This window comes from Rissa tridactyla, chromosome 8, assembly GCF_028500815.1.
Source record: "Rissa tridactyla isolate bRisTri1 chromosome 8, bRisTri1.patW.cur.20221130, whole genome shotgun sequence".
NCBI lineage: Eukaryota > Metazoa > Chordata > Aves > Charadriiformes > Laridae > Rissa > Rissa tridactyla.
Window position 1 is genome coordinate 2,871,445 of NC_071473.1, and position 12,902 is coordinate 2,884,346.

The window sequence follows — 12,902 nt, forward strand, 5'->3', positions numbered from 1 at the left end:
GGCATGCAGACAAGCCAGAGGACAGCAAAGGCAGTAAGGACACATATCTCAGTGAAGTAAGGATGAAACCTTGATGGTTACATAAGGTTTTATTACTGCGGCATATATAACTGATAATATAAAAAAGGTGAAGTGCAAGGCCAGATGCCTTAGGTACTATGCATATATAGTCTCTTCTCTTTACTCCTGAATTTGATACATAAGTGGGAGACCAAATGCCAAACCTTCTAAAGTCATTTTTCAGAAGAAGAAAGGATCTTTACTTCCCTCATAAGAACAACCTGTCATGTAGCAGGGGGGCAGTGATTTTCCAGTCAAAGCACTGAGAAAGAGCAAATACATTCTGGCATGCTGAAGACCCAAGGAAGGAGGTGCAGCAAGGAGTGCGCCGACCTACCTTAAAAAGCAGGCAGTCCCCTTGGTGCTCGGCGTAAATGGAGGTGAGGCGATACTGGTTCTCCGTCGTGATGTCAATCTGGTACCCTGTTAGTGTGTAGCACACCTTGCGGAACTCCTGGATCTTGGTCTGGAAAACTTCTTTCAGACGCTGGTTTTTCAGTTCTGCACTTTCCACTTGCTTCTTCAGCTCTGCGTAAGGGAAGAAAACGGGTATTTTGTTATACGTCATCAGCACAGAGCCCCTGTGCGGTATTTACAGTGCTAGCCAAACTAAGTGAATTGAAAAGGTTAATTAATTTTCTTTAAAAGTGAATTAAGCAGGCAGAGTAAAGAAAGAGGGAAGCTAGATCCCTCTCCTCCTGGTCCCAGCAGACCAAAAGACAATACCCTAGGGAATAAGGAAAACAGGCATGTCTTGGTGGGATGGATTTTTCTCTTGTTCAGCCAGCCCTTTAACAACATGCTACAAAATCCAAAGCTATAGCATCCATTTCCCCCCTCATTTTATTTTCTACATGGAACCCAAGAGAAGGGTGTTACGCTACAGGAAGCAAGACAGTGGAAAACCAGTAAGAAATACGCCTCTGTATGGTTGCATCAGGAGGAAGCTGCCTATGAGCGAAATCTCCTCCGACCGACTCCGGATTTGACTGTAAGTGCTTTGATCTCAAATTGACACACTGCTTAGGAATCCCTTCAGATTTGGGAAGGGGCTTTTATTGAGAGAAAAAGCCTGAAGAGCACCGCTGCCTCTTCGCATTTGCTACCTTAGCTGGACTAGTCCCCCGCAGAGCGGTGCTGGGAGGCTGCCTGCCACTCACCCCCTATTTTATTGCTACAAAGGGAGCTGCCAGCGCTGTGAATCCTTCAAGAGGATACACAACAATTACCATGAATCTTTCACCCAAGGTGCCTGCCGAGTAATTAAACCTCAATTTATCCCCCCATTAATTTCAGAGATTGGCTTTACTTTAATATACACCAGAGATGTCTCCCAAGTCAGCCTGTTTTATCAACACCGCGGTCCAGGGTCGGAAAAACCCCCTGACTCTTTCTAACAGCAAACAAATAGACTTCCTCAGGTAGCTCCTTGTCATTCTGAACTTTAAGGCTTCGTCTGTGCTCTGATCAGACAGAATTGCAGCATGTGTAGGCCATACATCTTTATTTCAGCTAGCTCAAGGTCCAGCACCACGATAGCATAAACTCCGGTGCAAGGTGACTGCTTGAGCACAAAGGAAGGTTTTTTGGCTGGGCTTATGCAGCCCACGCTGAAGCATTATTGTCTCCTGAGTGAGCTGGAAGAGTTTTTGCTCAAGTATTTGCCAAGAAGTGTTTCCATCAGCCTCCCAAGCGTAGCGCGGGAAGCACGCAGGACAGTAACTGCAAGGCCAAGGACTTGCCTGTGATTCACCTCTGAGCAGCTGCGAGCGCACCAGGAGAACTCGAGTCTCCTCTTATCTTCTGTACTGCTTTAGTTAGGCGCTCTGGGTGGGACAAAGGGATAATTCAACGTGTTAAGTTAAAGTGCCTTAAACGCCACTGAGGATGCCCCTGCTCAGAAGTGCTTTGGCCTTAATCCAATTCAGCTTAATCCCCAGGCAAGGACAGGAACTCTTTAATGGTTAAAGAGAACTACGTGTCACTTACTTCTGAGTGAGAGCATCCACGCAGGGAGAGTTAACGCTGGCCAACTCCTCACCTTCGGTTAATTCAGTCCCACCTTCCTGAGCAGCCCGTGGAGACGATGTCTGAGCAAACTCTTTCCCCTACTCCGGGTCTCCCCCCAGCGCTACCTCGCTTTATCGAGGGGAACAAGCCACTCTTGGGGATCATCACATACCAGTTTGTTTATTGAAACACTGCTGTACAGGGAAACCCCCAGCTGCTGGGGGATGCAAGGTAAACAGAGCACCCACACCCCACTTACGAGCCCGAAGGGTTGTGGGTTACACACTGCCCCTTCTCATGGCCTTGGAAAGGCTGTGTCTTTCCTGGCCACTCACCTTCCCATTCCTACCAAACTCATCACCATGTGATTAACTCAACCCTTCCTTGGATTGTTACAACCTTTTCCCCATCATCTCAGCTGGGTCTGGGCCTTTGATTAATTAAGTAATCAGCCTCTGAAATCAGGAGGTTAATTGGCAGCTCTGACCTCAATATTCTCACAGTCTTCATGCAGCTACGCAACTGTTAAGGACAAAATCCTATATACGAAAGTAAAAATTCAGTGACCACATCGCAGTGGTAAATAACATTTCGCCACTGTCAGAGACAGCACTGCCTTTAATATATCGCACATGTCCAACAGCGATATTTTTTTTTCCTAATAAATGCAGCCTAGCCTTGGAAAAGTAAATCTGCCTTTTCCTACCGCATCGCGGAGGCTGCCTTTCCTGACTTTTATAACCTTGGAGCTGGATGGCACCCTAATTCATGAACTCCCCGAACAGCTTTTGTTATTCATGAAGAGTTAGCGCCTTTTCCACTGTTTTGTCTCTCAGACTTGGTACTGCTTATGGCCATCACCAGCGTCCTCGCACCCCTTGGGTTGCAGCCTTATCGCCCACCTGACAGCGCTGGCCTAGTTACACTACACCCTTGTGCATCTGGAACAGCAACTAAGCGGTGGCAACGCTTTCCTCCACTACCCTCAGGGTGAAAAAGGAAAAACTCTGACTACAATCAGTCTTTTACATAAGAAATCATGAGTTTTTCAGTTTAACTGAAGGACTAGCAAGTCTTCACTCCCGACAGCGCGCCCTCGCCTCCTCCCTGCCGTTCCTCCCGGCCCCCTTTGCAGTGCCTGCGGCAGTTTCGGTGTATTACTGTTGCCAGCCATCCTGGCTAAAAGAATTCACCTTGCACGAAAAAGCGTCATCTCCGTGTTAGAAGTGCCTTGTGTCAGGCAATGGCTCAAGGTGCTGAACTTGGTAACTGCTCATGTAGATGCAGCTGAAGGTGCCAGCACCAGCCAGTGACAGGATAAAGCCTTGCCATCCCCTCCGTGGCTCCTTTAGCAATTCCCCAACAGCGTTTCTTTAGTGGCACAGCTTGGGGACGGGGCAGGAGAAAACACAAGCAGGTACAGGGACGTAATAGGAATGTTTAAGTTTGCAACTGCCCCCAGCAAAAGGTCTGTTGAACCGCGACTGTAAAACAGGGACGGCTCTTCCTTTACACCCCATTAAATTGCAGTGCTCAGTAGTTCAGCTATAGCAACTGCTGATGCCTACCTCCTGCAGTATTTATTTATCCCGTGGAAACAATTCAGCTCGGGGCTATTCCCAGACTAACCCAGGACAGCGACGAGGACAGTGCCCACTCCTCTGCTGTCCCCTGAGGGCTCTGACGACACAACCGAGGAGCCACCTTGTGAGGAGGGTTCACGGAGGAGCAATTCGGTAGGGAGGTAACCTGAGGCTTGAGAAATGTAGGACAGGGTCCCAGTTCTGAAGCAAAACCATTTGAGACACCCTAGGGCATCTTTCACAGCTTCCCACCACGCTTCTGCAGGAAAGAGATTTCCTACAGGTTCCGTGTCATACCAGCCAGCCCCAGGCCAACATCTTGGACACTTTGGGGTGTCTAAAATGGCACGGGATGCCCGCGTTTAGGCACAGGACACCTACATTGCCCCACTGCACCATGGCTCTGCCCACGTATGGCCCTGGCACTGCACCCAGAGAACAGCACAAGCAGCACGTGCACTGGCTTGGGGACAGGAATTAATCTTTCTAGTATTTCCCCCCCCAAGTGAAGATGTTAAGCTAAGAGGCAGCTCATTCGCCCTGCATCTGAATTCAAAGACATGACAGCACTAATTCTTAAGCCTCACCTAATACCGCTAATTCCCACCAAATTTCTAGCGCGGTCAGGAAAAATTTATTTAAAAGTCATCATTTGCAGAGTGCAATTCAGCGCGTTTCAGAGCTATGTTTAAGGCAGAGGCGTAGAGGCCACTGGAGTGAGGGAGAACCTTTCAGGACGGGTCGAGGTGCATTGACGGAGCAGGTTTCTGGTGACAGCATTACTGCTTCCACCTGCTTTATCTACCACCTACAGAACACTGAGTGTCTTGATCCTTTAACATCTTTCACAACATTGGGAGAATTAGGTTTAATTACATCTTCAAATGGCAGCGTTTGAAAGCCAGAATCCCTGTATCCAGAGCACTCGCGTGAGATCCCACGTTCGACTCCGATACACTCGCACACACCGGGGCGAGGGAAGGCGCAGGTTGCTCTGCAGAAGCCAGGGATGGGGAAAGTCACACCACAGACATCCTTCATCCCAGAGAAGGGATGCTGAAGCATCCCTCCCTGAAGCGTTAATGAAACAAATAAGAACTGAGAAAATAAGTGTGAGATTTGGCAGGCTATGCCTGGGTCAGGGGTAATGACTGGCTGTTTACTTTCCCTGGAAAAAATAAATAAATAAAGGAGGAGAACGGAGAGAAAAAGAAAACATTTGGAAATCATACTGCCCCATCTCCTTTGTATTCAGTCGGAGAGTATGCACAAAAAGTTGCGTGTCCTGAAGAGTTTGATGGGGGGGAAAAATCCTCACTGAAAAAAAAATAAAAATCATTAACCTGTTACAAAATTATTATTGCCAAATGATTAAATTCCCCCTAATGATGCTGCTTCTTGAAACACCTTGTATTTTCACACACTTATATTGACTTCAATGAATAATTCAAACTATTTTGGATAAATAAATAAAATATGAGCTGGGCTTTTTTGGTCTCATATTGAAAATGTCATTGCTTTTTATTCCATTGCTTTTACACTCCTTACATCTGAAAACGTTCACAGCTGCCTGGAAATACCACAGCTTTGGCTCCTGCTCCGAGTTCAGCTAGGTCAATCAATAGCAATAGCAGCCTCTACACCAAAGAGAACCAAATCCATGCTTAACCTTTTCCCCAGGGAAAGAGGAGGAAACAATGGAGCTCTCAGCATGCCAAAAGTGGCATGAAATTAAATGCACCACTAGTCTTTTCCAGGAAAACACAAATTTGTTCTGCCCGTCCTCAAAGATGCCACAAGCCATGTAGCTGCATTAATTCAGTTGCGATCCCAGCTAATATATCTCTCTCTCAGAAAGGCCTGGAGTCCCTTCTACCTCTCCATTAAAGGTTACTTTCCCTTAGTAACGTGTTTGGGGGTCACTCACTCCAGCACACACAGGACAAAGCATTTACGCAGGAATTCCTGGCCCTGCTGACGCTGCCAGGACGCCTCAGACAGACACCACCCAACATGGCTATGGAGAATATACTGTATTTTTACCAACCCCGCTCTATTTAAACAACAGACTGGTTGGATTTTGTTTCCAGCCTACAGAAAGGATGCCAGTGCCACCTTGCTCACACAAGGTCCATAATGGGAAGAGGAAATGCTCTTTTCTCAATCCCAAGAAGCGAGGCCATCATTACCCTTGTTCTCTCCACCTACGCAGGCTGCTCCTCCCCATTTCCCCAACGCCACGCAGCATCACCCACAGTCACCCCCAAACTGCTATTTAATGACACTCTCCTACTGCAGGTCTGTCCTTCCCGTCGGGCTGCACCTCTAACGCTGCCCGAAATCCTTCCAGTCATTCCCCTGTTCAAACCCGAGCTGAAGTTTTCTCTTCCAGCTTCAGTTTACGAGGAACAGCATCTGAAAAGAGTTCTGTGATACTCTGTGAAGGACACAATATAAAAATAAATTGTATCATATTAAATAAAGGCTAAGAGAAGAGGAGCTGAGCGTTTTCTGGTGTTGGCAAGTTTATGACCATTGCTTTTGAGAAACAAAATTCGCTTTGCTGGATTTTATAGGTATGTTTTATGTCCCGGGTGAGCGGGGGAACCACACGTCCCGGCCGCCCCATGCCATGCTCACCCGGCCTCACCGTCTGGCAGACTCAAATTGTTCTTTGGAAAACTTGCAATTTGTGACATTACAACCATGAATTACAACTTTTCTTGAAGGTAAAAACAGTTTTGTATTCAACAGACTGCAGTGGCTGTTCAATTTTAAACCTAAGTGGTATTTATTTGATCAGTCAACACTGGTTTATTTTTAAACTGTGTGTGTACCATATGGTTCGGTGCAGCTCCCAGCCCCCTCCCGCAGCCACCAGTTTGCCCTTCCAGCAGCTCAGGGAAGGGTTTGCAAAGGCAGCACATTCCAAGCAAAGGTCTCCACTGCCACAGCCAACTCCAGCTCTTGCGCTGCCCAAGGACTCTCCACTGAAAAAACTTCCCGTAGGTTTCTCTTCCCTGAAGATGCTTGTCTGAACCCCCATTTCAGACAACCCACGTACCTTCCCAAGGGTACCGTTTCTTGGAGGCAAGTCCATAATCAACCTTTATCCTTAGATAAACCTGCACAAAGCGGCAGAGGACACCAGGAGGCTAGGGTGAAAGAAGCAGGGCACTGAGGACTGGAGAGAGGAAGCTATGGAAGGGGATAAACTTTCTCTTGTAGTACCTACACACGCATATAATGTGGATTAGGATTAAGTAAAGAGTTCTTTTCTCCTCCTGATAATGCTGAGATTACAACACCAGGTTGCAAAACTCAGCGGCACACTTGCAGTTGGCCGGGTACAGGATTGAGCCCTGGCAGACAAACCCCCACGAAGCAAAAGGCTCCCTCGGGGGATCCCGGCATGGGCACTGCTTGGAGCTTCCTCTGCCCTTCTCCTCCTCCTGGGCAAAGCTGGTTGGGAGTGGGGGAAGGCAGGAGACAAGCAGGTTTTTGGAAGCCCAGCTCAGCTCCTCAGCCACCCCCACGGCGCGTCCCCGCTGCTCCTGGCAAAGGCAGTGCAGTGACACTAAAGAGACCCCACGTAGCTCTAAAATCACTGGCCGAAACGATGCGCCCAGCCTGTTCACAGCAATCTAGAAATCAGTGGGGACGGCAACATTCGCCCCAGATGCGGGATGAGTTAGCCTCAGGAGAGCTTTTTATTGCCCAAGGTGGACTTCACCAATCAGTATGAGATGGCACAAAGCGTTTGGAAGTTCAGATTGGCACCCTGGTCACAAATTGTGAACCAACCAGAAAGGCATCTCCCTCCAGCCCCCAAACGATGATTAAAGTCTCCCAGCCACATTTCCCTTCCACGTGGCCATTACAGACCAGCAGCGCTGCCCAGAACAAAGTGATGTCAGCCGGAGCTGCAGCCAGTCATTATGCAAAAAATAGCCTCACCTTAAAAATTCAAATATACTGTGTCGCTTCAGTTTACAGGAAAGCAGCTACCTTCTGCTTGTAGAACAAGCCAGCAAATATTAGGCATAAGCCTTCCAAGTCCACCTCTTTTCCAGGTAATCTATTTTGGAGTTGTCAAAAAAACCCAAAGCCCGGCACTGGAGCTTTTCATGGGCTGTAGTTCAGGGAAGTCTGGTAGCAAGAACAGGGACATAACTAGTATCACTTCTCAGAGGAAGAAGAATCACTTCTCCACGAGGCTCTTTCCAAGAAGAAGAGTGGTTTTGAAACCACTCAAGTGTCTAACGTAAGAATTAATCCTAGGGACTATGTAATTAACATAGATAACAGGCATTGTTAACTACATGGGGTGGTCTGCAGGAGCATCTAATGGGCGAATTTATCCCCAGTCTGATCCCCTCCCCTGCGCCCTGCCCATTACCTTGTTTCCACCGGCACACCACTGCTGTTCCTACTACCCAAAATACCGGACACTATTTAATCCTCTGAAACAGCACCCAACAGCTGCTATTAAAACAAACACAGAAAAATTGCTCCAGGAATATTTGTTTGTTCCTTCTCAAGTGAAGATTATTTGCAGGAGTTATAGTCATTCACAATGCAGGGTGGACAATATTCAATCGTGCATTAGAGACCGCTTTAAAGTTTGTTATCTAATGATGTTCACTGAGGCTACAAACAGGAGCTTTTCACCATTAGCAAGAAATGATTTCAAGGTTTCCCAGGAGCATAGCCATTTTGCTCTTACTCCAGAAACCTCCTATGCTCAAATTCTGATGCTGAGACTCTTGGAAATGCTATTTGGAACTCAGTGATAGTGTCCAAGGTGATGTTACTTACAGTATCTTGCCTCCCTCTCTCCCCTGCACTGCGAAGTCTGCGCTCACAACACAAAGATATCCTGGCTTTGCTGGCAGATGGATCTAAATATAGAACTAATAAACACCGAAAGAGATTCCCACCATTCCTAAAGTAGCTTATCAAATAACTACGTGTATCTCAGAGTCCAAGATGGGACCGGGTACCACATAGGCATCCTTTAGTTCTGACTTGGGATGCACAGCCCGAACGCTAAACCCTGACTATTTGGAAGGTGGCTGTACGTCAGAACACGCCGCTGCGTTGGACTAAATCCCTTCCTACCCATGAACTGCCTCTCTCCTTGACAGACATTACAACACCATTACCGGCTCCAGAGGTCACTTTTTTGAGACAAAGCCCGGTGCCCCCGTCCCTAGGTAAGGCGGCTTTGCTGAAAGGTCAGCCTGCCATTTCATTTGTTTGCCTGGCCCGGGCTAATGGAAGCGCTGCCGCTGTGCGCAGCACGGCGAGGAAAAACGCACACCGTTTTAGCCAGCCAGCGGGGATGAAAATACAATTGCACCACAACAGATAAAGGCAAGTCTCTGCAGCACACCACCTTATTTGTGTTTTTAATGGGAGAAGATTGTGGAGTCTGTTTTAGGGCTTTTGTTCCAAAGGAAACTAAGCTCTAAAAAGCCTCCACTCACTCCTTCTATTCAATCCTTCCTTTTTCCTGTTTATCCCCTTAATAGTGTTTTGAAGTGTTGGCACTGCAAACATATTGCTCCTGGCCTGAAAGCACTCTGGCTGCCAAGTAGTCAAACCTTCCCCAGACCCTTCTTTTTGCTCTTCGTGCTCCTGCAGCAGGTCCCAAAGGCACTTACTCTGCTCAAAAATCACACCAGACATTTCCCCCGTGTACTCTTCGGAGTGCCCCGGATCTCCTCTCCCAGGACAGCAGGTTCTGCCCTATTTTTATTGGCATATTTTTCACATTCTACTTCATTTTCTGGTGGCCACTTTATGAAAACAATCCTTTAAAGATGATCGTGGTGGAGCTGAACGAAACACTGGTTCAGCACGGAGCAGCACAACGGCAACAGGGGAAAAAGGGCTTTCAAGCAACAAAACTGCAGGAATGTGACACAGACGTAAAGACAAGCAATCTTTTTTCCCTAGAGCATGAAAGATGTTTGGAAACAGAGCCATCTCCTGGATAACCAGGCTTTCAATCACATTATTTCAGCCTCTGGAGCTCGTATTTCCATCACAGGAGCCTGTGGTGTTGTTATGGATAGGGAGGGTTATTTCCCTGAACCTCGTGCTAATGCTCTTGAGCAAGAAGGGAAGGCTTGAAGTCTCCAAGCAATCCCCACAAACTGTCCTGAGACTGGCAGGACCACCAAAATCACCTCTGGGCAGGCAGATGGGAAAGGTAACATCTGTCTCAGCCCAAGTGCCGAGTCTCGTTTCCCCGATTCTGAATTATTCATCACGTGCTAACTTCCAAACCAGTTCAGTTTTAAATTTTTAAATATTTAATAATAGGGTATTAAATATTAATGCAATTTTATTAGAAATTTTGGAAGATGGGCACTAAGGCTCTAATTGTTAAGTTCATCATTGGGCCTGACTGGCTACTCAGAGAGACTTTCTGGCTTCCTAGAGAGACAAGGAAAAGGAAAAAAGGCAAAAGAAGTATTTATGGATGTCTCTGACTCTAAATCACAAGACAACACAGGTACGTGCACTATTCGTTTTCCAAAAATAATCATCTCCTTATGAAAGGGCTGAGAAACCTACACTGGGAACATGCTAGAAAGCCCTCAGCTGCAGTTAAGAGAGTCTTTAAGAGTTTCATTTTGGTGTTGTAGAGAAAGACGTCCATCTCGGCCTAGTGTATCTGACTGGTAAAGGCACAGCTGAGCAGCCTTCGTCTACAAGAGCAACGAGAAAAGCAGGCAATGGGTCTCAGCTGTGACTCAAGGCAGCCACAGGGAAAGTCCCACTCAAGACACACCCGAAAGGAGACAGATCCTGCCCTTTTCCCAATGCCTAGTCAGAGGGACCACAGGATGTATAGCTTCTCCCAAGCTGCTCTGACAACTTGTGTTCATTAGATATCCATGCCTGTTTCTCTCCGTGCAGCTCCTGCAGACCGCGTTTTCTTCTTTTCTACCCCCTCCTTTCAAGCAGATGACATCTCTTTAACCCTGATCCACGCTGAGAGCGAGCCCATGTTCCTGTCCCTCTGTATTATGAGCGCACATTCCCTACCGCGCTAGAAATTGTATGGTTCACACAAAAGATGACACATAAGCCCTGGAATTATATGCAAATGAACAGATCTGTTCCTCACTTCTTACCATTACAACTCTGACTTTCCAACAACTGCATGGGGTAATTCCTGCACCAGCTTTCAAACAAAGGGCATCTCTGTGTTATTAACATCTCACTGTGGCAAGCAGTTTGTCACCTTTCACAAAAATGATCTGAAAAGACACCAGCAATTATTCCTAAGGAGATTATTGGGTGGCTACATCCCAGTAGAGCAGCTGGAAGCTAAAGTGACACAATATTCACTGGGAAAACTCCTTTTTCAAGTCAAGAGAACACGGAACAGATTAAAAAATGAACCAAATTGGAAACAAACACAAAACTAGAGGAAAAGTCAAGCTTGTTCCCTTCAATTTTGTTCATCTCTATACCAACATTAGGAGCATGTCTTCAGGAGAACACTAAAAGCTCCTGATTATGACACAAGATGACAGGACATTAACTTTGGAGCCATATCCTGGGAAGGAGCTTGGTATGTTATAAATAAAAGACCCTGAGGAAGAATGATTCAAGTACCTCTTCCAGCTGCAAAAATCCAGCCGATTTCTAGGTCTTGTACATTTGGTTCTTCCAATGCTTTTTAAGCACCAAGGACTAAACATCTGCAAGACAGACAAGCGTTCCCTTCCTGGGATTGCTGTATAATTCCTAGTTGTGTCTTACAACGGGACACAAGAACCAACATTTGCACGGCTAATGTTCATGAGTGAAGCGGGGCAAGGAGCAGAAGCCCTGTCTCATTTCAAATAATCACTCCCGGCTCTTGGACAGAAATGAGTAAGTAGGGTCCATGCCTGTGCGAGAAGGAACCAAGGGATCCAGTCACCCAAATTTCTTCAGCAGTGGGGAAAATGGAGTCGGAGAAGGCGATGTTCCACCAGCTGTCCTTTGAGGACAGGTCATTTCTAGTTACACGTCAACATTATATTAAAAAAACCAAACCCACCAACCTAACAGTCTGCCCTTGGAGATAAAAGTAGAATTTTTTTTATGAAGGGAATACTTTTGCTACTGTTGAACTAGTTTATTACCTTTATCTCTGTGAAAAATGCTTTTCATTACTTAGATGAAGCCTCTTCTGAACACCAACACCCCTGTTCAGAGATCTCCTCTTTGGAGCCAGAGAAGCACAAGAAAATCTGTGCAAGTTTCCTCTTTGAGATAACAGCAAAGACAGAACTATCACTGCGCTTCTTGGGTACGTATTGTCAACAACTCTAAACTCAGCCTTTTCATACAACCTATAAACACATTTAAAAAATTATGAGCTCTGCCCATTTGAAGTCCGAGAAACATCTGTACAGCACATAATGGCCCAAACCAGAACCTTTAGCATGCTTCTTTCTTCACTAACATTTTAAATGTTTCTCTGCGTCATCTAGGAGGGACAGTCCAGAGCCAGACGTCACATTGCTGCCATACATTCACACAATACATTCCGCAAGCATAGGACAACAAAGCCGACCTGTAGATAATACAGCCAGGGGACAGAACAGATCATGAGGAGGCAAGGACACGCAGCAACCTTGCAGAGTTAATATAAAGCATAATTCAGCATAAATAATTTTTAAAAAGGAGTAGGATTAAGATTTTCAGAGACTGAGAATGCAGAAGAGATTTCAGGACTGAGTCAAGCACTCTGAGACCTAAAGAATAAAATAAAATAAAACCACAGGGGCATTTGGAAGAACAAGAAAACAATGAGATGGAAAAAGAGAGTGAGCTCACAGCCACCCACAAGGCTGTATGGACCTACCTGGTAAATCCACCACGTTCCAGGGATTCTTAAAGCTCTGGCCAAATGCAGAGCAAGGGCAGTTTAAGTAAAAGATCTAGCTGAATCACCCAGCAGGTTAAAATTGGTACCACTTTTAATTCTTTTAATTCTTATCAGCTGAGGAACAAGCAGGAGTGGTGACTGATTTCCCACCTGCATGTCCAAACTCCCTTCAGCAAGGTGAGCAGAACCACCTGGGAAGACCTCAACTCACAAAAGAATACTTGTGGATAGATCTAATAAGACAGAAGCCCTTTCTTTTTTCTACGAAAGAGGTCTTTTAATGCCTTATAAGCCTTTTTGTGGCAGCAGAAAAAAACCAAACGACAGATTTCTGCTACAATGCAGGAGGC

General features: G+C 46.3%; 1 protein-coding gene across 4 annotated transcripts in view; it reads right to left on the minus strand.

Moving 5' to 3' along the window:
- MAD1L1 (mitotic arrest deficient 1 like 1) overlaps positions 1 to 12,902 on the minus strand; it is a 369,255-nt gene that overhangs the window by 92,063 nt on the left and 264,290 nt on the right. For all 4 annotated transcript variants that reach the window (XR_008468072.1, XM_054212045.1, XM_054212046.1 and 1 more), the window contains exon 17: positions 398 to 588. Coding sequence is in view for 3 of the 4 variants with exons in the window: in XM_054212045.1 (XP_054068020.1) it covers positions 398 to 588 (191 nt within the window). In the remaining variant the exon portion in view is untranslated. The remainder of the gene's footprint in view (positions 1 to 397; positions 589 to 12,902) is intronic.